Source organism: Mastigoproctus giganteus, chromosome 5 (assembly GCF_048544385.1).
Source record: "Mastigoproctus giganteus isolate SK-2022 chromosome 5, ASM4854438v1, whole genome shotgun sequence".
In the NCBI taxonomy this organism is placed as follows: Eukaryota; Metazoa; Arthropoda; class Arachnida; order Uropygi; family Thelyphonidae; genus Mastigoproctus; species Mastigoproctus giganteus.
This window is the reverse complement of record NC_143579.1, coordinates 36791418-36815474: the sequence shown is the minus strand read 5'-3', so window position 1 is coordinate 36815474 and position 24057 is coordinate 36791418. Positions and strand designations below refer to the sequence as shown.

Here is a 24057-nt window from a genome sequence, read left to right as displayed (position 1 = left end):
GCAGTGCAAGAATCACTTTCACCTCTTCCAGTGGCTACTGCTAATCTATTAGTCCTTGTATCCCCCCCCCAAGCTAGCAGTTTTCCGATCCACCTAACACTGCCTCGATAGCATCAGCAAATATTCTTGCACCCTTCCTATTTAAGTGTATCCTATCCCTGTAGAAGCAGTCTCTCCTGTTAACAAGTACAGACCAGGCTGAAAAAAATTCTACCCCTTGAGCCTTGCACAATCTTTCCGGGGCCGAATTGATCGACAAGGCTCTCATCATATACTCCCTGGATCATCATATACTTCCTTGGATATAAAAATTCAAATTTTCGATCGTCTTCAAACTGGGGAAGGTGTGACGGCTGTGGGTAAGCATTTTGGAGTCCATGAATTAACTATCTGTTTAATCTGTTTATGAACAGATTAAACAGATACTTGATCTCAGTCGAGGAAAAAATATGAATTTCCTGCGAGCAATGGTTTGTTGGCTAAGTTTATTAAAAGACATGCCCTTCATAATATAAAAATTAAAGGTGAAACGGCTTCTGCTGATGAAACAGCTGCGAAAACATTTCCACAAAAATTTGCTAAAATAATTGAAGTTGGAGGTTACACTCGTGAACAAGTTTGGAATATGGATGAAACTGGCCTTTTTCTGGAAAAAAATGCCAAACTGAACTTACGTATCAAAAATGCAAAAAACTGTTGGTGGGTTCAAAGCAGCAAAGGATCGCATAACACTAGTATTTTGTTTGAACACTTTAGGAGATCGGATGTTAAAACCACTGCTCATAAATTGATCATTAAGACCACGGCCAATGAAAGGCGTAGATTTTCAAAAATTGCCAGTTCATTGGATGGCCAACAAAAAAGCTTGGGTGAGCATTGATATTTTCACTGAGTGGTTCCACAAGCATTTTGTGCCAGAAGTTAGATGCTGTTTGAATGACAAGTGTCTCAAATTTAAAGTGCTTTTGATTCTTGATAATGCACCCAGTCACCCTGCCATAGAACACCCAAATGTGCAATTTTGTTTTCTGCCACCCAATACCACATCATTGCTACAACCTCTGGATCAGGGTATAATTCCGACTTTTAAAACATTATGTCAGATGAACATTTCAGTTTGTTTTGAATAAGCTAAATGATGATGTAACACAGTCAGTTATGGATGTGTGGAAAAAATTTTCAATTATGGATTGTATTGATCAGGTTCGATTTTCGTTATCTGAATTGAGACCAGAAACTATGAATGCATGCTGGAATGCTATTTGGCCCGCATGTGTTAAAGAGAATGCTCCTGTTCCCTTCAATCATACTGCAGAATTCCCCAATATAATAAGTTTGGCATGTGAAACTGGCGGAGAAGGATTTGATGATCTTACGTCGGCAGATATCGAAGAATTGTTAATTAATAAACCTCTTAGCGAAGACGAAATAATGGAGATTGTTTCTGAGACTCCTGAAAGCGAAGAAGTTAATGATCAAGATAATCCTACTTTTACTGCTGATATAATTAAAGGTCTTAAACTGGCCAGTAATTTAGGCAATTATTTTGCCCGACATGATCCAAATGAAGAACGTGCTGGGAAGTTTTCATGTGAGCTTAAGTTGTTAATGTCTTCATACAGAGAATTATATCACGACTTATCTAAAGCATCAACACAGCGATTAATAACTGAGTTCATGCCTAAAACTACTGTAACAACCAGTGGTACTTTTGTTCAAGACATGACAAGAATTCCACAAGTTGAGGTGGAAGTCGATGACGATAATACCATATCTAGTAGTTCTAGTGATATTACAGTCTCACGAAAATGAAAGTTTTTGCATTTATTGTCAGAAACTGATAGCGAATAACATAATTGTTTTTATAGAATCCTTAGCAAACAACTGAAATGAATATGTTTTTTTTAAAGTTATTAAAATTCATTATATGTATGTGTATTCTCCATGAAATGTAAATAAAAATCTTATGATCCTAATGAATTTAATGTTTGTTTTTTTCATTATTTTGCTTATATTTCAGGTTTGGAACCAATCTTCACTTTTTCTATGGAGTCAGTAGTTCTTTTTACGCGTAATTTTTAGGAACGTATCGATCACGTAAAAAGAGGTTTAGGTGTACTTTTAATTAAGAATTATTATATAGACAAAGTTTTCTTAAATTATTTTCAAGGATGGAACATAACCTCAGGGGATCACATCTGGTGAATATGGGCTTGGCACACCCAGGGTGTATATTCCATTGTTACTCAACTTTTAATAAGATTAGGGTGTTTGCATGTTTAAGTGCCAGTGCAGCTAAGACTATGAGGTGTCAGTGTATTTTGTTGGTAATTCTGTTGTTCTTGTATTCATATATTCTCAGTCAGTTTGCTGGATGAAAAACTTGTTTCTGGGAGAAAAACCATATAACCTTCACCTGAGACTAACTAATTCAGCCACATTGTGAAAAATGTCCATAGATTCTTTGCATCATTTACAGGATTCAAACCCTGGTCTTTTCTACCTGGTATGGGAGGACAGTGATTATAATCACTGTGCCCCATGAGATCCTTATGGCCAAGTCTGACTTTTTTCTTTCTCTTTCTTTAGAATAGCCTTTGAATTCTTTCAGCATCGCAAATAAGTTATCATTATTTTTGTCACCCACCCTCCCTCCCGCCACAATCACTGTTTCAAATCCTGGCTACACTAAAGTTATTGGTTGTATACTTATTACCTCTTGCTACTGCATATCTTAACAGGTACTTGTGGTTTCCCTGATATGCATGCTGCAAGCATATCTTTGTCTTTTCATTTGATGCAGCATTTGTTGTTGAGGGAGCACACACACACACACACACACCATATCCTTGTCATTTGATTTTGGCTAAGATTATCTTAGACAGGGATACAGGGATACATGGAGAGAGAGAGAGGAAAGGACAGAAAGGGGGATTGCTCTCCATGGAAGACAGAGAGGGAAAAATAAAATATTATATCCCACACCTAAAGATGGAATGTTAGCAGGAAAGGGATGTCGAGAGAGAGAGAGAGAGAGAGAGAGAGAGAGAGAGAGAAGGGCAGCAAGCAGATGGTTTTCCGTAGATCGAGATGGGTGAGGTAATTGGGATTCCATATCTAAAGAAAATTGTCAGCCTAAACTTGCAGAGAGAGCAGCATGCATGACACTTGAATGTTTAAATCAAACACAAAAGGTGATTAATGAAATAATTGTTGGCCAGGTTGGATGAGTTGGTGCAAACCAATCAAAGTATGACCTGGTGGGAAATTGCTGGCAAATTAAACATTATCATCACTAGTGTTCACACAATACTGCTGGAGTGATTTCATCAGTAGTGACCAACTGATAGTATCAAACTTAGAAAAAAACATAAATACTATAATTATTTATATTTATTTTTTGTTAAAAGTTTACAGTCTTCCATGTTTTTTGCAATAAATAAATAATTTAAGTAATTAAAATAACTTTTTGTCTCTATCATATGATGAAAATTAACTTGAAATTAAATAGTTAAGCAGACCGTTACCTGATTTAGCAACCTTCAACAAGATTAAGGTTATTCACTAGCTAAATTGCAGAGTTTGTTGAGTGATGATTCAATTTTGTGAGTCTATTCAATTTTGAAGTTAACTTAGGTGTATTTCAGAGGCAGCCTGATAGAATTCTAATTCCAATAATATCCACATGTTAATGTGGTCTAATTCTCCTATCATGGTGGGAAAATTGCTTACAACAGTCCTTCAGATCTCGTTTATTTTAGACAGAACAGGGCCTCTGAAAGCATGAGGAATGGTTTTCTCACTTTGTCTGCATTCTTTAATCACTTCAGTATAAGGATGACAAGTGTTTGGTGGAATCCCAATGCATTGCAGAGTTCACTATATGTATGCTATGCTTCTATCTCTAAAAATTGTATGAATAGTAATTATTCCTCAATGAAATACTAAGTATTGCAAAATCTGCGTATGGAAAAGTGTTATCCATGACTTCAATGCAAGGGTTTCATGGAGCCAAGGCCTTCATTTTCAATTATTAAGACCAGTCACCAAACAAAATTACTAACTGAGTTATTAGAGTAATTCTGAATGAAGACTTAAATAACACTAAAGTTTTTTGTTATTAGTTTACTAAATATGTAATAGAAATGAATTATTATTATTTGCTTACCCTATTAATTGTCAAAGATTTATGAAGTATGTATTTCAATTTTTTATTAAACTTTATGTGAAAATGGGTAAAGTACATTACAGAAGTTAAATAGTGCATAAATAGATTAATTTTATCTTTATAAACTGGGACCCCCACATAGGGTAGAGAAGTTTACAGGGCAGAGCATTTACATAAATATTACCATATGTCATATTTTGTGGATTCTAATAAAGTATAAATTTTTCCTCCCCCTCCATGCACACAAGAATTTTGAATGTGCCTGCCTACCCTTTTAAAAACCACATTAAATCATGATCTGGTCAGGATGTTTTGTCATGATTACTAGTCTTCTCATCATTTTTACAGATCTGAAAATCACTATATGTTATTTTTCTGTGGCATGGAAATCAACACATAGTGACTAATTTTGGAAAACGCTTTATTAGGAAAATACTGTATTAGTTATAACAAGATTAAATATATTTTTTGTCAAAAGTTTGTTCAACATATGCAAATATACACTGCAATAATACTACTTCTTGTTGACTGTGACATTTGGATGCCATTATTAATTACAATTGTGCCCGAACTAGCTAGTAGTCAGCAGTAACCTTAATAACCAGTAAGACTTAAGAGTTGGTGGGTGCCACAAACTTTTTTATCCTTGCTGTGATATAGTATGTGAAACATTAGTAACACCTGCATTACAAAAGCATTCGATATAAATGTTTCTGTAAAAAGATTATTTTTAATTTTTATGTTCAAACTGCACTTATTTCTTATTTTATTTAAATTAATGATTTAAATCTTCTCAGCTGTACAATGTTAGTATATTACAGGAATTTTAATGGTATTTTTACTCATCTATTTAATACAATTGGAACAATACCACAAAAAATTTTTCTAAAATTTGGTAAAGTAAAATTCTGTTTTTTTTTTTGCTATTAGACTACTTTGAATTAACAGTAATAGAATTCTTAGGGATGAATAATAATGCCACATATATTTAATTATTGAACCTCTTTATAATCTATTATTCACTTTATAATTCTTTTGAAAAATGTTATATTTTATAAAAATGATTTGTTTTCAAATTCTAAGTTGCAGCATTTTTAAATTTTTGTTTATTCTTTTTTCTCTATACATGTATGTAATTTAAATACTTTGGTTTTAAATTCTAACATTTTAAACAAATTTTTGGTCCAACTAATAAAATTATATACTTTTATTATAGTCGTGCCCCAATTGCCAGTCTGGAATGTATAGATGAAAGCATAGTGACTAGTGACGGCTCCATGACGCAGCCACCAAGTCGTCAGGTGTCAGTCTCAGCTTCAGCAGGTATCCGATACAGGTAAACTGCTATTTTTATTAAACTTTATGCTTGGAATATATGAAATCTATTGGCAGCTCACAATAAGTTCATGGCTTAAATTAATTATTCCCAACTGTACAGCACAACCATAGCCAAACAGTCAGAAGAGCTTACATGCAGTGGCAAAACTATATACTGTTAGATCTGCCACCAAACAGGTGGGGACTTGCTCTTTACCAACTATGCAAAAGCCAATTGGCTTTTGCATGGTTGGTAAAAATTTGGATGGGAGGGGTACTTTTGTGAATCTGGTGAGTGCCAAGGATTTGTGGTTTCAACACTGCTTACACTTCTTTGAACCTACATGGAAATATCCTTATCACTATCTTGCAAATGCTTCTAACTCTCTATAGTTATCAATAAACAAAAGTTAGTTTTGTAATAAATATATTATAATATTTTTATACTGAATATTGTTTTTAAATCTTTTTCCTTGATGATGATGAAATGGTTAAAAAAAAAAAAAAAGCAATTAGCAATTTCCATCTAACCAATAGAGTAGGTTTCGACATATACCTAAGTTTGTTATAAAGATGTTGATATTGTCATTTGTAATGCCATTTACTAATAAGTTTATTTTTTCTGCAAAAATAAACTTATTTTTGCAGAAAAAAATTCTCCAGAAATTTTTTTAATTTATTTTTTCTGGAGAATTCGTACATGTATAGAATATTCTTAAAATAATAATTAAAATTCTGTTTATTCTTAGTATTACCAATGCCAGAAGAGTTTGCACATTCATTGTGACTGCATATCTATTGAATTAATTATTGAGGACACTGCATGGTTAACAATGGGCTGTGTATTTTTTTTGTGGCAGCGTATGGGTGTGAACCCGCAACCTCCTTATTTATGGCCTGACACACTAACCATTGGATGATGGCCAGCCCTAAAAACTAAAAGTCCTGTGCAGTTCAAAGACTGGAGACCAGTATCAATCTCCTCATCATTGCCTAAACTTCTATAAAAGATTATGCTTATTCAGTTTATCACTCAGATTTACTTAAATAAACTGAAAGTTAAGATTATGTAAAAAGGAGGGTGTCAGTTTGTAATCAGAAACTAATAATTAAGCAGTGTTTCTGATAGCAAACTTATCCAAAACTACTTAATTAAGTAAGTAGCTGTTTAAAAATACCAAAAAGTTTATTTTGGTTCAGAGCTACTTTTCACTGTGCACTTATGAAAATACATACTATGCAATCGAGGCCAATGCGACAGGTGCATATAATGTTAAATTATGCGATTAATTTTTGCTCTAGATTGCTTAAGTCATATTTATAAATAACAGAAAAAAAGTTAAATTACAGCACTCAAAAGTTACTATCAGGAAATACATTAGAGCTCACATTATTCCAAAAATCACAAATTCTTCTGACTGCATGTTCATCCCAGAGTATAAACAGAAAATTTATTTTATTTTTATTTATGTATGGTGCTTAAATCTGGGTAACAAAGTAACATCAAATCTTGAGTTTGTTTTCAGTTTATTAGGCAGTATTCTTCCCAGGACCCATCGAATGTGTGCACTGCCTGGTGAATTTAACTGACCGCCTGGATAAATTTTAAGCGATTCTCATGGTAGCGTATGGTCTGCTCGCTGATCTCGATCAGTATTGATTCGAACATACTATGCAATCGAGGCCAATGCGACAGGTGCATATAATGTTAAATTATGCGATTAATTTTTGCTCTAGATTGCTTAAGTCATATTTATAAATAACAGAAAATTTTATAATATTGCGAAGTATTACACTTCCCCACCTGGCTACTTCATAATGCCACCCAGCTGGCAAAATTTTCTGGGGAGAACACTGTTAGGAGTATTTTTTTTTTTTTTTTTTTTAAATTAGTACAATAAACTGTAATTAACAAGATACAAATGTGCACAAAGGCCGCCGTAGCCTAGTGGTCAGGCGCGCGGGTGCATAAGTACACGTGCCTTGAGGGACCGGGGTTCAAGCCCGTGACTGCTGAATACGGTGCTGTTTCTTGTATTCTGTCTATCTTGTGAACTCCTCTGATCATTTGGTCGTCCCGGAGTATAAACAGAAAATTTATTTATTTTAGGTATTCAAGGTTTTTGTATCTGAAATATACGAAAACCTTGACTACTACCCAACTGAAAAACTAATTATAATGAAATCATTTAATATTTGTAAAACTATATTCTGATGAATAAAACTTCATCAATTGATGTGGTCCAAAATTGCTTTGCTTAATCCCCCATGTCCTTCCTCCATGGAAGTTTAGTTTTAATAAATATCACTAGCATAGTTTCAAAGATACATCATTGCCTGCCATTCATGTGGAGAGATCTGGGTTCAGTGCTTGTTTTTAGGCCTCTTCAAATTGAGGCTGTAAGTAGCTGATCTCAGGTGGAAAGGGATGTTTTCCCCTTGAGTTATTCTTGGTTTTCTGCCCACATAACATAAAAGTTGGCCTGTGAATACACACATACATTGTACTGACAAAAGACACTTGGTTTGTATTAGGATTAATAATCCAATATAGGAGGGATGAAGTGGGAGATAACTACAGAAGGAAGTGAATTGCTTCCCCACCTACAGCTGCCATTTCATATGAGGAATTACCAAGTCATGTCATGAAGAATGGAATATGTAGACAGGTAAGTATTTTCTCCAAAGGAAACCACTTTAAATATTGCTCTTTTAACATTGAGAAAGTTGTGTGTGTCTTTCCTTTATCTTCTCTGAAGATGTTAATGTAGCTTGACATTGAGCCTTCCTAAAATCCACTCATGCACACCTTCTCGATGGTAAGCCCTGTTACATCACTTAGGTGGCAACGAATGTGTAGAGTGGTTCTTTTCAAGACACCTGGTCAACGTGAAGAGGAAAAGACCAAACACTCCAGCACATGACAGCATGATGAAATAAACGGCCCTCAGTTCCCAGTGGCTTTCACTCCCCCTCTTATAGCAGCGAGAGGATCAGAGTGGAAGCAGAGGGTGCTAAGAATCTCTAGGTATGACCAGGCTGCCATGCACAGAAACTGAACTTGGCCTATTACAAGTAAGATCGCTTTTAGGTGAAGATAGGATATTAGAGCTGAAAAAGGAATTAGAAAATGTGAATTGGAATATCATCAGTTTGGCTGAAACAAGAAGAAATGAATCACTTATAAATTTATCAAGTGGAAATCTGCTATACACCAATGGAAACAGTGAAAAGAGCAAAGGTGGAGTTGGCTTTCTGGTCCATAAAGATATAAAAAACAACATTTTGGAATTCAAAATTACATTACCAAGGGTGTCATGACTACTACTTAGGATTTCTAAGTGGTACAAGCTAAAGGTAATAATGATTTATGCACCAACATCGAGCCACGATGATGAAGAGATTGAAGAAATGTACACCGAAATTGAGAGTCTTCTAGATGAGCAGAAAACCCACTAGACTATCATTATGGGGGATTCAATGCTAAGGTTAGAAAGAGACAAAACAGCACAGAAAGGGGAACTATAGGAAATTTTGGAATTGGTGAAAGAGGTGAAAGACTTGTGGAATTTGACATTCTCGAGAAATGTCAGTAATGAACACTTTTTTCAAGAAAAGGGTGAACAGCAAGTGGACATGGAAGAGCCCAAATGGATTAGTAACTAATGAAATCAACTTCATACTCACTAACAGAAGATATATCATCATGAATGATGTTACCGTCCTGAACAAGGTAAATGTTGAAGTGATCACAGAATGGTAAGATGCACACTTCATATAGATGTAAGAAAAGAAAGTAAAAAACTGACTTGAGTAAATAATACGATGATCTTTGAGATAACAGAAGAGGAGAAAAAGCAGTATGTACTGGAAACTTAAGAACAGGTTTGAGCTTCTGCAGACTGTTCAGGACCAAGATATCAACAAAGAATACTACAACTTTCTGAAAGATTAAGCCCAAGAAACCTTTTAGGTAAAAAGAACTCCAAAGAAAAAAAAAAAATTAGTCAAGAAACATTTGTGATGATGAACCGAAGATAAAAAATGAAGAGCAAGATAAACACTGACAAGGATAAAATTGAATATACTGAGTTATGCAGAGCCATTAGAAAGAGACTCAGAGAGAACATAAGAAGATTTAACACAAGAAAAGTAGAACTAGCATTAAGGGAAAACAAAGGACTTAAATCAGCAGCCATGAGCAGGAATACAGAAAGACAAATGATTCTGAAACTGAAGAATAGCGATGGTGTACTTATAAATAGCAGAGAAGGCATAATTGAAATAACAGAAGACTACTATAGAGAATTATACAAGGAGCCGGGGAACGATGCCAGCAGTGGGGAAGATGGGTCACAATTTAGTAACACATACGACATACCTGATATCCTTATTGATGAGGTAGAACATGTGTTGAAGAAAATGAAGAATCAGAAAGCCCCGGGGGAAGCAGAAGTTATTGTAGAGTTGTTAAAATTGGGAGGAAAAGACATAACACACATGGCAAGACTCCTCACAAAATGCATTGATTCTTCATGCATTAAGAATCTGCAGATAAATGAACCACTAGGTGGCAGTGATCACAGTGTGCTGAAGTGGGATTTACTCAAAGAGGTAACTACCATTAGGGGTAAAGGGAAGGGTTATTGCTTCCGTAAAGGCGACTACGATGGACTGAGACAGTATTTAAATTCTATACAGTGGGACCAACTGATGATGTTACCAACAGCAAATTCAAAATGGGAAGCATTCAAAGAACTTATCTTGGAAGCTACTAGGCTTTACATACCAACTAAGAAATATTGTTCAAGGTTTAGGCCAAAATGGATGTCAGATGAACTAATGAGGCATATGGCAGAGAAGAAAAATGCATGGGATACTTACAAATTAACACATGACACTGAAGCCTATGATAGATACAAGTTGATATGCAACCAAGTTACAAAGGAGGTTAGGCAGGCAAAGGCAGATTACGAGAAATCCTTGGCAAGGGATGCAAAGAAAAACAGCAAAGAGTTCTTTACTTATGTAAACTCTAGAAGGAAGGGGATGAATCAGATTGGTCCACTTGATATTGATGGGTCAACTGTTGATGATCCTGCTCAGGTAGCTAACAAACTAAATGAATATTTTGCATCGACATTCACACATGAGGAGTTATTCAGCAAAGGGAATGCCAGAGGTGTATTCAACTCTAGCAGTAAGCTACAGAATCTTGAAATAACTGGGAGTAAAGTGGAGGAGAAACTGTTGAAGATAAACACAAGAAAGGCACCCGGGGTGGATGGGATGTATCCAGTTATATTAAAGGAGGCAGCAAAGGAAGTAAGCAAACCCTTAGCCATAATTATGAGAGCTTCCTTGGACTCAGGGAAGGTACCCATAGACTGGAAATGTGCAAATGTGACCCCAATTCACAAAGGAGGATCAAAGGCTGACACAAGTAATTATAGACCTGTGAGCTTAACTTCTGTTCCAGGAAAATTAATGGAGGCACTGGTTAAAGAAGCACTGCAGGATCATTTAGACAAGACTTCAGTTATAGCTCAGACACAGCATGGTTTTGTTAAGGGGAAGTCTTGCCTGACCAACTTGATTGGATACTATGATGCAGTCACAAAAGAACTGGATGCAGGGAATAACTTTGATATTATATACTTGGATCTTAGAAAGGCTTTTGATACTGTTGCACATGGAAGACTGCTACACAAATTGGAGCAGTGTGACATTGGAGGCAAATTGCTGCTATGGATAAAGGGGTGGTTGAGGGGGAGAAGACAGAGAGTGGTAATCAATGGACACTGCTCATCGTGGACTAATGTTATTAGTGGGGTCCCTCAGGGCTCAGTGTTGGGTCCATTGTTGTTTTCTGTATTTATAAATGATATTGATGATGGTATATCAAGCTTAATGTCCAAGTTTGCAGATGATACAAAGGTTGGCAGGGTTGTCAAGGACACTACTGACACTATGCTGCTGCAACAGGATCTGGAAAGGTTGAGCAGATGGGCTGAGAGGTGGCAAATGAAGTTTAACATTGACAAATGTAAAGTACTACACATGGGAAACAGCAACCCCAGAGCAACGTATCAACTCTGTGGTACTACACTGACAGTGGTAGAGAATGAAAGGGACTTGGGGGTGATTGTGCAGGCAGATATGAAGTTCTCTGAGCAGTGCAGACGGGCTGCAAGGGTAGCTCATGGAGTATTGTCAATGATATACAGGAATTTTTCCAGCAGGGATAAGGAGGTGATTATTCCATTGTATAAGGCAATGGTCAGGCCACACCTAGAGTACTGTATACAGGCCACACCTAGAGTACTGTATACAGGTCTGGAGGCCTCATTTCAAGAAGGATGTAGAGCTGCTGGAACGAGTACAGAGAAGGGCAACAAGATTAGTGAATGGAACAAAGGGGTGCTCTTATGAAGAAAGGCTTAAGTTTTGCAAATTACAGTGTCTGGAGACTAGGCACCAGCGAGGTGATCTGATAGAGGTGTATAAAGCCTTGAATGGTTTAAGCATGCTCAATGCTGATGGGATTCTTCCTCTAGCTCAGAATAATCACCTGAGAGGGCATAAATTCAAATTGAGGAAAGACAGATGTAGGATAGACGTGCGGAAATTTGCCTTTAGCCAGCGGGTGGTTGGTAGGTGGAACAGACTTCCATCCCTTGTCGTGGAAGTTGATAGCCTAAATAAGTTTAAGGCTCAGCTGGACAGGTATTTCGAACGAACAGAGGGGTGAAGAGGAAGTGGTTATTTTTATTTATTTATGTTACTTTTTTTTTTTTTTTTTTTTTTTTTTTTTTTTTTTGGCTGATGCTGCATAAGCTTGCTTTCTTGCATCAAATGCCTCTACTAATGCTAATGCATTAGAAAAGGTGTGACGCCTAAGGAGTGGAATAATGCAATCATAGTTTTGCTGCATAAGAAAGGAGATAAATCAGAAACTGGAAATTATAGGCCAATTAGCTTGTTATCCCACATCTACAAGTTGTTCACAAGGGTCATTACTAACAGATTAGAAAGAATACTTGATGAGAATCAACCGAAAGAGCAAGCTGGCTTTAGGACAGGATTCTCAACTATGGATCACCTTCACATAATATCACAGCTAATGGAGAAAGCAAATGAATATAAAACACCATTATGCCTGGCATTTGTGGATTATGAAAAGGCATTTGACTCCATACAACATAAGGCAATGTTTCGGGCACTGGAAAGACAAGGCATAGATACCCCATATATTATGATTTTGAAGAAAATATATGAAAATGCTACCTCCTTTATTAGACTAGACAAAGACAGTAGCAAATTTAAAATTGAGAAAGGAGTTCGACAAGGAGACACAATATCTCCGAAGTTGTTTACTGCTGCCCTTGAGGAAGTTTTCAGATTGACTCCTTTCTGCAACCAGTCTAATGTGAATGGAGAGTACCTGAACCATTTACAGATGACATTGTGATTATAAGCCACGATCCCAAAGAATTAGAAGAAAGTCTTAATCGGTTATGCAGAGTTAGTAAGAATTTTGGACTAAAGAATGGCTAAAACAAAAGTAATGATGAACAAGTATGCCATCACAGAAAGGGATATAATCATTGAAGGAGCAGTAATTGAAAAGGTGGATTCATATACTTATCTGGGACAAGTCATTAGCTGTAATAATGATAAATGTCTGGAAGTCAAGAGAAGAATAAATTTTGGATGGATAGCATTCAGGAAATATAGTCACATACTGAAACATAAAATAATGAACCAATATATACTCTACACCATGACTTATGGAAGGGAAACTTGGGCACTCACCAAAAGAATGGAAGAGAAGCTGAGAACTACACAGCAAAGAATGGAACGAATTATATTAGGAATCAGACTGTTAGATAAGAAAAGAAACACATGGATTAAGCAGCAAACACAAATAAAGGACATTCTTATCAAAACTAAAGAACTGAAATGGTCTTGGGCAGGACACATAGTTCAAAGACATGATGACAGATGACAGACATGATAAGAAAATAACAGAATTGTACCCAAGAGGAGCTGGAAGACAACGACGAAGATGGACAGATGAAATTCACGAGTTTGTGGGTAGTAAATGGATAGCCATTGCGCAAAACAGAAGGAACTGGAAATTTGCTGGAGAGGCCTTCATCCTGCAGTGGATTGAAAATGGCTGATGATGATGATGACATTGATCCAGCTAGAATGGATTAAGTCCGTTCTACCTGGAGCAATGTACTTTCCCAAAAAGTTTATTGTAAATGTTTTGGCAAAGTACAAGGAGCACAAATATCCTTAATTTGGTTATCATCAGCAGTCGAATTAATTTCACAAATATGATGGTACTGAAACCAATAGTGGCAAGTGACGGTGTTTTTTGTTACTAGATCTCTGTTTTAAAGGAACATTTTGTATATAAATTGATCCTATTTATATGAGAATCAATTTAAAATTGAGTAAAATCAATTTCTTAAAATAAGTATTCAGTTAAAAATAATTAATTCTGAAAATAAGTATTTAAAGAAAATATGTATAAGTATTTAAAGAATGGACAAACAATCTTTTCATCCCAAACTCCATTTTTTTCCCCCAAAATATTTTATAATGTTAGCTACCTTTTTTTGTGCGTATTATGCCAGGTCATGACAAGCTACTATTTGTTGCCAAATAGTTGAAACAGTATTCTTTACCTTTCATCAAAACACAACCTCACATTATATAATGGTAATGAAATTTCCTAATTAACCTATTATAATACTTAATTAACATTGGTATTTGAAGAAACCCTTTAAAAACTCTAAATTTTATAATGTATGAAAAACAACCCCAGGGGCTCACCCAGGCGAGCCCCCAGGGTGGGCTTGGCACACCCATGGTCCTGAGCTGGATATCATCATTTTTTTCTCTTTCTTGGTGATTCCTTCTACTTCTCTCTCTCTCTGTCTCTCTCATCTCTCAGGGTAACTTAGATTTTTTTTTTTTTTTTTTGTTGGCTAGTGCAGAAAAAGCCTCAGACTTCCTTGTACCATATGGCTAATAATAATAATTATAATAATAATATTTATATAAATCATAATATCAACATATTTATATATATCATAACTATCCCCGTAAATTGCACCAAAGAAATACATCTGTTAGTTTAATTTACACATTCCTCTGCAGACCAAAACAGCTTCTGCAACTTAAATTGACACTTCACTTATGAATCAGCAAGTATACCTTGTGAACAATGCAAAATTAACAACAAAACAAGCAGCGTATGTGATAATGAATTTACTAGTGTGTGTGTGTGTGTGAGACAGAGAGAGAGTGTAATATGATCGAGTTTCCACACACCCGGAAAGTAGAAATTCACATGTGTAGAATATATCTCCAAATATCGGGCAAATCTCAGGAAACAAGTTCCAGTGACCTATAAGCTATCCTAATAATTCGATTAACCCTTTCTGGAGCACATATATAGATCTCTACATTTTCATGTGTGAGCTGTGGGAAGTTATGTACATAGATAAAAAAAAAAAAAAGTTCTTGTTTATACTCCAAAACGACCGCCAGGTCAGTGGAGTTTACAACAAATTATCAATACAAATGTTAATCATATTTAGCAGTCACAGGCTTGAACCCCGGTCCACTCAAAGAGCGTATGCCACGGCACTCACGCTCCTGACCACTTGGGTACATCAGGCCTCTCCATTTCATTTGTGGGTTATGGGAAATATGTACATAGGCTGTGTTTTTAGGTTCATTTCAAACATTGTGTCCATTAATACCATGAATTTTATTGAAATTTTTTTAGTATGTACTGCAATTTCTTTTCAGTGTTTCCAATTCAGATACAGTTTACAATAGATGACGCAAAAAAAATGCTTTGAAATCAGAGAATGAGGAGATAACACCTGTTGATGTCAATTGTGTGGTTTGGATTTGTAAAAGCTGAAAATAGAGTTCTTTATTTGCGATTTTTTAAAATAATTAAATAATTTTATGATTTTTTTTTTCAATTTCTTTTACCAATTTTTTATAACAATTTTACATTGGTATTTAGCAGTAAAGTCATTAATATTTTAATGCGTTTATGTAGGCATTAGCTTTAGTAGCGGCACATGATGCAAACAAGCAAACAAGCAAGCTTATACAGCATCAGCCAAAAAAGAAAAAGAAAAAAAAAAACCCTACCCAATTCACTGATCCATTCATTCCAAATGTTTGTCTAGTTCTGCTTTGAATTTATTTAAGCTAACAAAAGATAGAAGTTTCTTCCAGCAATCAACCACCCACTGGCTAAAGGCAAACTTCCGCACATCTATTCTACAACTGTCTTTCCTCAGTTTGAATCACTGCCCCTTAAGTTTGTAATCGGAGCAAGAAGAAGAAGAATCCCATCAGCAATCAGCTTACTCAATCCATTCAAGGCCTTATATACCGCAATCAGATCGCCTCGCAGGTGCTTAGTCTTCAGACACTGTAATTTTCAAAACTTAAACCTTTCTTCGTAAGAGCAACCCTTTATTCCATTCACTACTCTTGCCTTTCTCTGCACTCGCTCCAGCAGCTCTACATCCTTCCTAAAATGAGACCTCCAGACTTGTATATAGTACTCAAGGTATGGCCTGAGCATTGCCTTATACAAGGGGATAATCACCTCCTTATCCCTGCTTGCAAAATTCTTGTATATCATTGAAAAGACCCCATTATCTACACTGGCAGCCTGTTTGCACTGCTCAGAAAACTTAATATCTGACTGCACAATTACCACCAGGTCTTTTTCATTCTCCACTAGCCTGAGTGTAACACCACCCAGTTGGTACATTTCTCTGAGGTTACTGCTACCCATAGGCAATACTTTGTATTTGTCAATGTTAAACTTCAGTTGTCACTTCTGCTCAACATTTCCAGATCCTGTTGCAGCAGCATACTGCCATTACTGTTATTAACAACCCTGCCAACCTTTGTATCATCTGCAAACTTTGGTATTAAGCTTGATATATACCTTCATCAATATCATTGATAAATATATTGATGCATAATAGAGTTCAGTGTTGGGCCCAACACTGAACTCTGAGGGACTCCGCTAATAACAATAGTTCATGAAGAGCAGCATCCATTGATCAGCATTCTCTGTCTTCTCCCACTCAACCATCCTTTTATCCATTGTAGCAACTTGCTCTTAATGCCATACTGCTCGAATTTGTACAGTAATCTTCCATTTGCAACGGTATCAAAAGCTTTCCTGAAATCCAAGTATATGATATCAAAATTATTTTTTGCATCCAGTTCCTTTGAAACTACATCATAGCCACTTCTCAGCCCATCTGCCTAACTTTTCTAGATCCTGTTGCAGTAGCACACTGCCATTATTGTCATTAACAACCCTACAAATGTTAGTATCATCTGCAAACTTGGATATTAAGCCTGATGTACCTCCATAAATATCATTGATAAATATACAAAACAATAGTGGGCCCAACACTGATCCCTGGGGGACACCACTAATAACAATAGTCCATGAAGAGCAGCATCCATTGATTACTACACTCTGTCTTCTCCCACTCAACTACCCTTTTATCCATTATATCAACTTGCCCTTAATACCATACTGCTCCAATTTGTACAGTAGTCTTCCATGCACAACATTATCAAAAGCTTCCCTGAAATCCAAGTATATGATATCAAAATTATATTTTGCATCCAGTACCATTGTGACCATGTCACAGTAATCAATCAATCTGGTCCAACAAGACTTCCCCTCAACAAACCCATGCTGTGTCTGATTATTACTGCTGTCTTGTCTAGATGGTCCAGCAGTGCTTCTTTAACCAATTACTCCATTATTTTCCCTGGAACAGAAGTCATACTAAGAGGTCTGTAATTACTCGTGTTACCCTTCGCTCCCCCTTTGTGAATTGGAGATACATTTGTACATATCCAGTCTGTGGGGACTTTTCCCAAGTCCAAGGATTCTCTCATAATTATGGCTAAAGGTTTGCTAACTTCCTTTGCCACCTCCTTTAATATAACCAGATAGATTCCATGTACCCCAGGTTCCTTTCTTATGTTTAACTTCAACAATTTATCCTCCACTTTGCTCTCAGTTATTACAAAATCAATTAACTACCTGTTAGAGTTTGATAAACATCTAGGCCCTCTCCTCCTTGAATAACTCCTCATGTGTGAATGCAGATGCAAAATACTCATTTAGTTCGACGGTTATCTGAGAATGATCATCTACAGTCAAACCAATAATATATGAAATGGACCAATCTGATTCATCTCCTTCTTTTAGAGTTTATATAAGTAAGGAAGTCTTTGCTGTTTTTCTTTGCATCCTTTTGCCAAAGATTTTTCATAATCTGCCTTCACTTGCCTAACCTCCTTTGTGACTTGATTACAGATTAGCTTCCATCTACCATAGACGTGTCTCCTGAAAATTTATGTGCAACCAAAAATTTTTCTTCTCTGCCACGAGTCTCATTAGTTCATCTGATATCAATTTGGGCCTAAACCTAAAGCAGTATTTCTGAGTTGGAACAAAAAGCCTAGTAGTTTCCAAAATTACTTCCTTTAATGCTTCCCATTTAGAATTTGCTGTTGGTAACATCATCAGTTGGTCACACTGTATAGAACTTAAAAAATCTCTGAGATCACCGTAGCCGCCTTTGCAAAAGCAAAAGCCTTTCTTTATGACTGATGGTAGTTACCTCTTTGAGTAAATCCCACTTCAGCACACTATGATCACTGCCACCTGGTGGTTCCTTTATCTGTAGATTCTTAATATATGAAGAATCACTACTGATAATCAGATCAAGAGTATTACACCCTCTAGTTGTCTCCCGAGCATATTGCTGTAGAAAATAATCACCCAATAAATCCACAAAAGCCTTGCTAGTGTGTGAGTGACCAACACACAAATTCCAGTCAATATCTGGGAAATTAAAATCCCCCATTATAATAAGACACTCTGATGTACTGGTGCACTCTATTTCTCTGTACAGTTGTTTATTTTACTCATCAGAGTCATTAGGCCTATAACAAACTACTACCCTCATTTTTGCTGCGCCTCTGTAGCCAGGTGGGAAGGAGCAGCAGTGTGTAGCACACGCTTCTTGATTAGACCGGGGTTCGAGCCCGTCACCACCAAATACGGAAGATGCGGAAAGGTCAGGGAAGGACCACTGCATATCCCGGAGCAATATGGCCTTAGTTGCTAATGCTCCTAAAAAACCAAATAACAACATAACAACAACATCATTTTTGCTTTCGCAGTCAGTGTTGAATCCAGAGTGTTTGCACGGGGGGGGGAGAATTCTTAAATAATAAAAAGGATATGAAATGTATTGTTTATAGGCTTCAGCCAAACTGTCTTCTTTGTGGTATATGAAGGAAGAATTAGCCACAAGTAGACTCTTGCTGTGAAAAAAAAAAATAAATAAAGCAAAACTGCTGAGGGTTGAATTAGTGGCTGAAGACTCCCCTGAAAGCTGCGGGATTCTTTATAATTACAATTACAATAGCATCTGTCAGGATCCAATTCAGATGAACCTATTTGCGGCCTGCAATCTTGTTTTTGATATACAAACAAAAATTAGTCACAAGTACACTGTGTGAAACGCTATCAAGAGATGGTTTGTGTGAAAATAAAGTGAACCTGAAAACCATAAAACGAAAATGCAGCCATTTGAAATAGTGGCTTTTAGTTACAATTTATGCAGCCAGAAATATTGCTCATTTAATTATTTTGAAAATTTCGTGTCTTTTGAATTTTAGTGATTTATTTTCGCCATGTACCACCTAACAAGTACCACATTAGTTGATGCGATTTTTCATGTTATGTTTATTTCACATAAATTTATTGAATTCATGTTTTATAAAATAAAAATTACTATTTTTCACAGGGGGGGTGGATTTTATCCCACTGGGATGAAACACCCCCAGTCACCCTTCTGGATTCAACACTATTCCCAGTGCTTATGTAACACCAAACTGACTTAACATTGCACTGTCCATCTGTGTCAACTGGATGCACTCTGTTAGATTTTGTGTGTTTCTTTACTAACAGTATAACCCCCCCTCCTCCCTTCATATCCTGTCTGTTCTTTTTGTACATTTGTACACATTGTACTCCCCAAATTCCAATTCTGCATCCCTTATATCTGAGTGACACTACGTCTCTTATATCCCAACAATATCGATGCCTTGGATGTCTTAACCTGCACTTCTAATTCATCAAATTTATTTACTGTACTCTTAGCATTGGTGTACATACAAGTATACATGCACCTGTTCTTACTCTTAGTTAACACAGCCTATGTATTTACTTATTTCATGACACCCAACAGTTCCTGAAATCCCCAGTTCCTGGGGATTTCAGGAACTTGCTTTCTGGGTTGCTGCTCATTCCAATAGAAGCAGTGCAAGAATCATTTCCACCTCTGCCTGCGGCTACTATTAATCTATTAATCTGTGAATTGCTCCCCCCCAAGCAAGCAGTTTTCCAACCCACTTAACATTGCCTCGATAGTCAGCAAATATTCTTGCACACTTTCTGTTTAAGTGTATCACATCCCTGTAGAAGCAATCTCTTCTGTTAACAAGCACAGACCACGATGAGAAAAATTCTACCCCATGAGCCCTGCACAATCTCTCTAGGGCCAAAACGATGCCCCCCATTTTTATTCCTTCAAGGGCAGCTACCCGACTCTTCACGCTCTCATAGATGCCCATCAGAACACTGAGTTGACACGTAATTTCTTTACATTCTCTGCACCTAGCGCGCGCGTGCGCGCGCGCGCGCACACACACACACACACACACACACACACACACACACACACACACACACACACACACACACACACACACACACACACACACATCCTCCATGGCTCGATCATGTCCTGTTCAAGAGAGAGGGATCTGAAAACATGTTGCATTTTGCACATTTTTTTAGACTGATGTGTTGGAGAATCACCCCGTTTGGTTCTCGCCTGAACCACAGCACTTTTGATACTTTGCACATATTGCTTTGCTGCTCTAGTCTGGAGCATGATTTCCATTTAAATGCAATTTAATTAACAATAAAAAATAAAAGGATTTATAAATTTAATTGATTAATTGCCAATACTATACTAGGCTAACAGATTCCTACTACAGTGCTACATATTACGCAATCTAGTTTTACGTTATAGCTTATGCTATCAAGTTCAAGATATACGTAATGCTATCAAGTTCAAGATATACGTAGCTATTCCATATCGATATTACACAATGGCAGCAAGTTTCGAATGGTACAAGTTTTACCTACTAAGTAATAACCCACAAAATCTCTAAGTTCAAAATAAACTAAGTATCGTAACTAGGAATATAAAGCTGCTTCTAAAAAATAAATTAATATGCCAATTAAGTCAATAAAATTGTAAAAATTTAAGAAAAACTTCTCTATTAGCATGAGCCATAAAAACTTTGCCCGCACCAAGCTAATCTTGTTCTCCTTAATTATTTGTAGCATTCTTCTCCATGGTCTTTAATATAGCAACAGCATTAGTAAAGGCACATGATGCAAGAAAGCAAGCTTATATAGCATCAGCCAAAAAAAAGAAAAAAAAAAAAAAAAAAAGTAAATCTTCTAATTTCATCTATCCACTTGATCCAAATGTTTGTCTAGTTCAACCTTGAATCTATTTAAGCAGTGAACTTCTACAATGAGTGATGGAAGTTTGTTCCAGCAATCAACCACACAATGGCTAAAGGCAAACTTCCACACATCTATCCTACAACTATCTTTCCTCAATTTGAATTTATTCCCTCTCAGGTGATCATTCTGAGCAAGAGAGAGAATCCCTCAGCATTGAGCATGCTCAAGCCATTCAAGACTTTATACACCTTAATCAGATAACTTCACAGGTGCCTAGTCTCCAGACACTGTAATTTCCAAAACTTAAGCCTTTCTTCGTAAGAGCAACTCTTTGTTCCATTCACTAATCTTGTTACCCTTCTCTGCACTCGCTCCAGCAGCTCTACGTCCTTCCTAAAATGAGGTCTCCAGACCTGTATACAGTACTCAAGGTGTGGCCTGACCATTGCCTTGTATAAGGGGATAATCACCTCCTTATCCCTGCTAAAAAAACTCCTGTATATTATTGACAAGACATCACCTTGTACTGTTGCACAAGGTGATAATCACCTCTTTATCCCTGCTAGGAAAATTCTTGTATATCATTGGCAAAACACCATGAGCTATTCTTGCAGACTGTCTGCACTGCTCAGAAAACTTCATATCTGACTGCACAATTACCTCAGGTCCTTTTCATTCTCTACCACTGTCAGTGTAGTACTACACAGTTGATATATTACTCTGGGGTTACTGCTTCCAATATGCAGTACTTTACATTTGTCAATGTTAAACTTCAGTTGCCACCTTTCAGCCCATCTGCTCAACTTTTCTAAATCTTGTTGCATCACCGTACTGTCATTAGTGTCATTAACAACCCTGCCTACCTTCATATTGTCTGCAAACTTGGACATTAAGCCTGATATACCATCATCAATATCATTAATAAATACCGAAAACAACAATGGACCCAACACTGAACCCTGAGGGACTCCACTAATAACATTAGTCCACAAAGAGCAATGTCCATTGATTACCACTCTCTGTCTTCTCCCACTCAACCATCCCTTTATCCATAGCAGCAGTTTGCCTCCAATGCCACACTGCTCCAATTTGTTCAGCAGTCTTCCATGTGCAACGGTATCAAAAGCCTTTCTAAGATCCAAATATATGATATCAAAGTTATTCCCTGCATCCAGTTCCTTTGTGACCTCATCATAGTATCCAATCAAATTGGTCAGACAAGACTTCCCCTTAACAAAACCATGCTGTGTCCAAGCTATAACTGAAGTCTTGTCTATATGATCCTGCAGTGCTTCTTTAACCAGTGCTTCCATTAATTTCCCTGTAATAGAAGTTAAACTAGCAGGTCTGTAATTACTTGTGTCACCCTTTGATCCTCCTTTGTGAATTGGGGTCACATTTGTACAACTCCAGTACATGGGTACCTCCCCTGAGTCCAAGGAAGCTCTCATAATTATGGCTAAGGGTTTGCTTATTATTATTAGTAGTAGTAGTCATAGTAATATGGTGCAAGGAAGCCTAAGGCTTATGCTGCACCAGCAAAAAAAAAAAAAAAAAAATCCCGCTTTACTCTGAGAGAGAGAGAGAGAGAGAGAGAGAGAGAGAGAGAGAGAGTCAAAAGTAGAAGGGAATCGCCAAGGAAGAGAAGAATGATGATATCCAGCTCAGGACCCTGGGTGTGCCATGCCCATACTCAAAAGATGTGAGCCCCTGGGTTTACTTCCTTTGCTGCCTCCTTTAATATAACTGGATAGATCCCATCCACCCCAGGTGTCTTTCTTATGTTTATCTTCAACAATTTCTCCTCCATTTTGCTCTCAGTTATTACAAAATCATCTAGCTCACTGCCAGAGTTTAATTCACCTCTGGCATTCCTTCCCCTGAATAACTGCTCATGTATGAATTGTAGATGCAAAATATTCATTTAGTTTGTTAGCTATACCTGACCAGGATCATCAACAGTTTAACCATAGATATTCAGTGGACCAATCTGATTCATCCCCTTTCTTCTAGAGTTTACATAAGTTAAAAACTCTTTGCTGTTTTTCTTTGCATCCTTTGCCAATGATTTTTCGTAATCTGCCTTTGCCTGCCTCCCTTTACACCAGTGCTACGCACATAGTAAATAAATTTGATGAATTTGAAGTGCAGTTCAAGTCATCAAATGCGGACATTGTGGAAATATCAGAGACAAGGTGGCACTCAGACATATGGGTTGCAGAATTTGAATATGGAGACTATAGTATGTACAGAAAGGAGAGACAGGACAGGAGGAGAGGGGTTATGCTCTTAGAAGCATAACCCCTAAGAAGCATATAAAATCCAAGACAGTGCATCCAGTTGACATGGGCAGCCAGTGCAATGTTGAGTCAGTTTTGTGTGACATAAGCACTGTGAAAGCAAAAATTAGAGTTGGAGTGTGTTATAGTGGGCAATTTTAACTTCCAGATAATGACTAGAACTGGTGGGTTGGTCAATCTCACACACTAGCAAGACTTTTATGAATTTATTGGATGACTGTTTTCTACAGCAGTATGTTAGAGAAGCAACAAAAGGAAGCAGTAGTCTTGATGTGGTTAGGCCTGACATAGCCATGTGGTCAAGAGTGCAAGTGCAGTAGCACACGCTCTTTGAGTAGACTGGGGTTCAAGCCCATGATTGCTAAATACAATTAACATTTGTATTGAATGATTTATTGTAAACTCTGGTGGTCATGCCGGAGTATAAACAAGAACTATTGCTTCCTTTTCAAATTCTAAATGGAAAGCATTCAGGGAAATAATCATAGCAGCTAAGCTTTTCATACTAACTAAGAAATGCTGTTCAAGGCTTAGACCTAAATGGATGTAGATAAACTGATAAGACTTGTGGCAGAGAATGAAAATGCATGGAATGCATATAAATTATCAGGTGATACAGTAACCTATAG

At 36.8% G+C, this 24057-nt stretch overlaps 1 protein-coding gene across 1 annotated transcript in view; it reads left to right on the top strand.

Annotated features, from left to right (window-relative positions):
- The window catches only part of LOC150085306 (voltage-gated potassium channel subunit beta-2-like), a 355409-nt gene that overhangs the window by 155997 nt on the left and 175355 nt on the right, over positions 1-24057 (top strand). The window contains exon 3 of the mRNA XM_090373139.1: positions 5385-5504. Coding sequence (XP_090229265.1) covers positions 5385-5504 — 120 coding nt within the window. The remainder of the gene's footprint in view (positions 1-5384; positions 5505-24057) is intronic.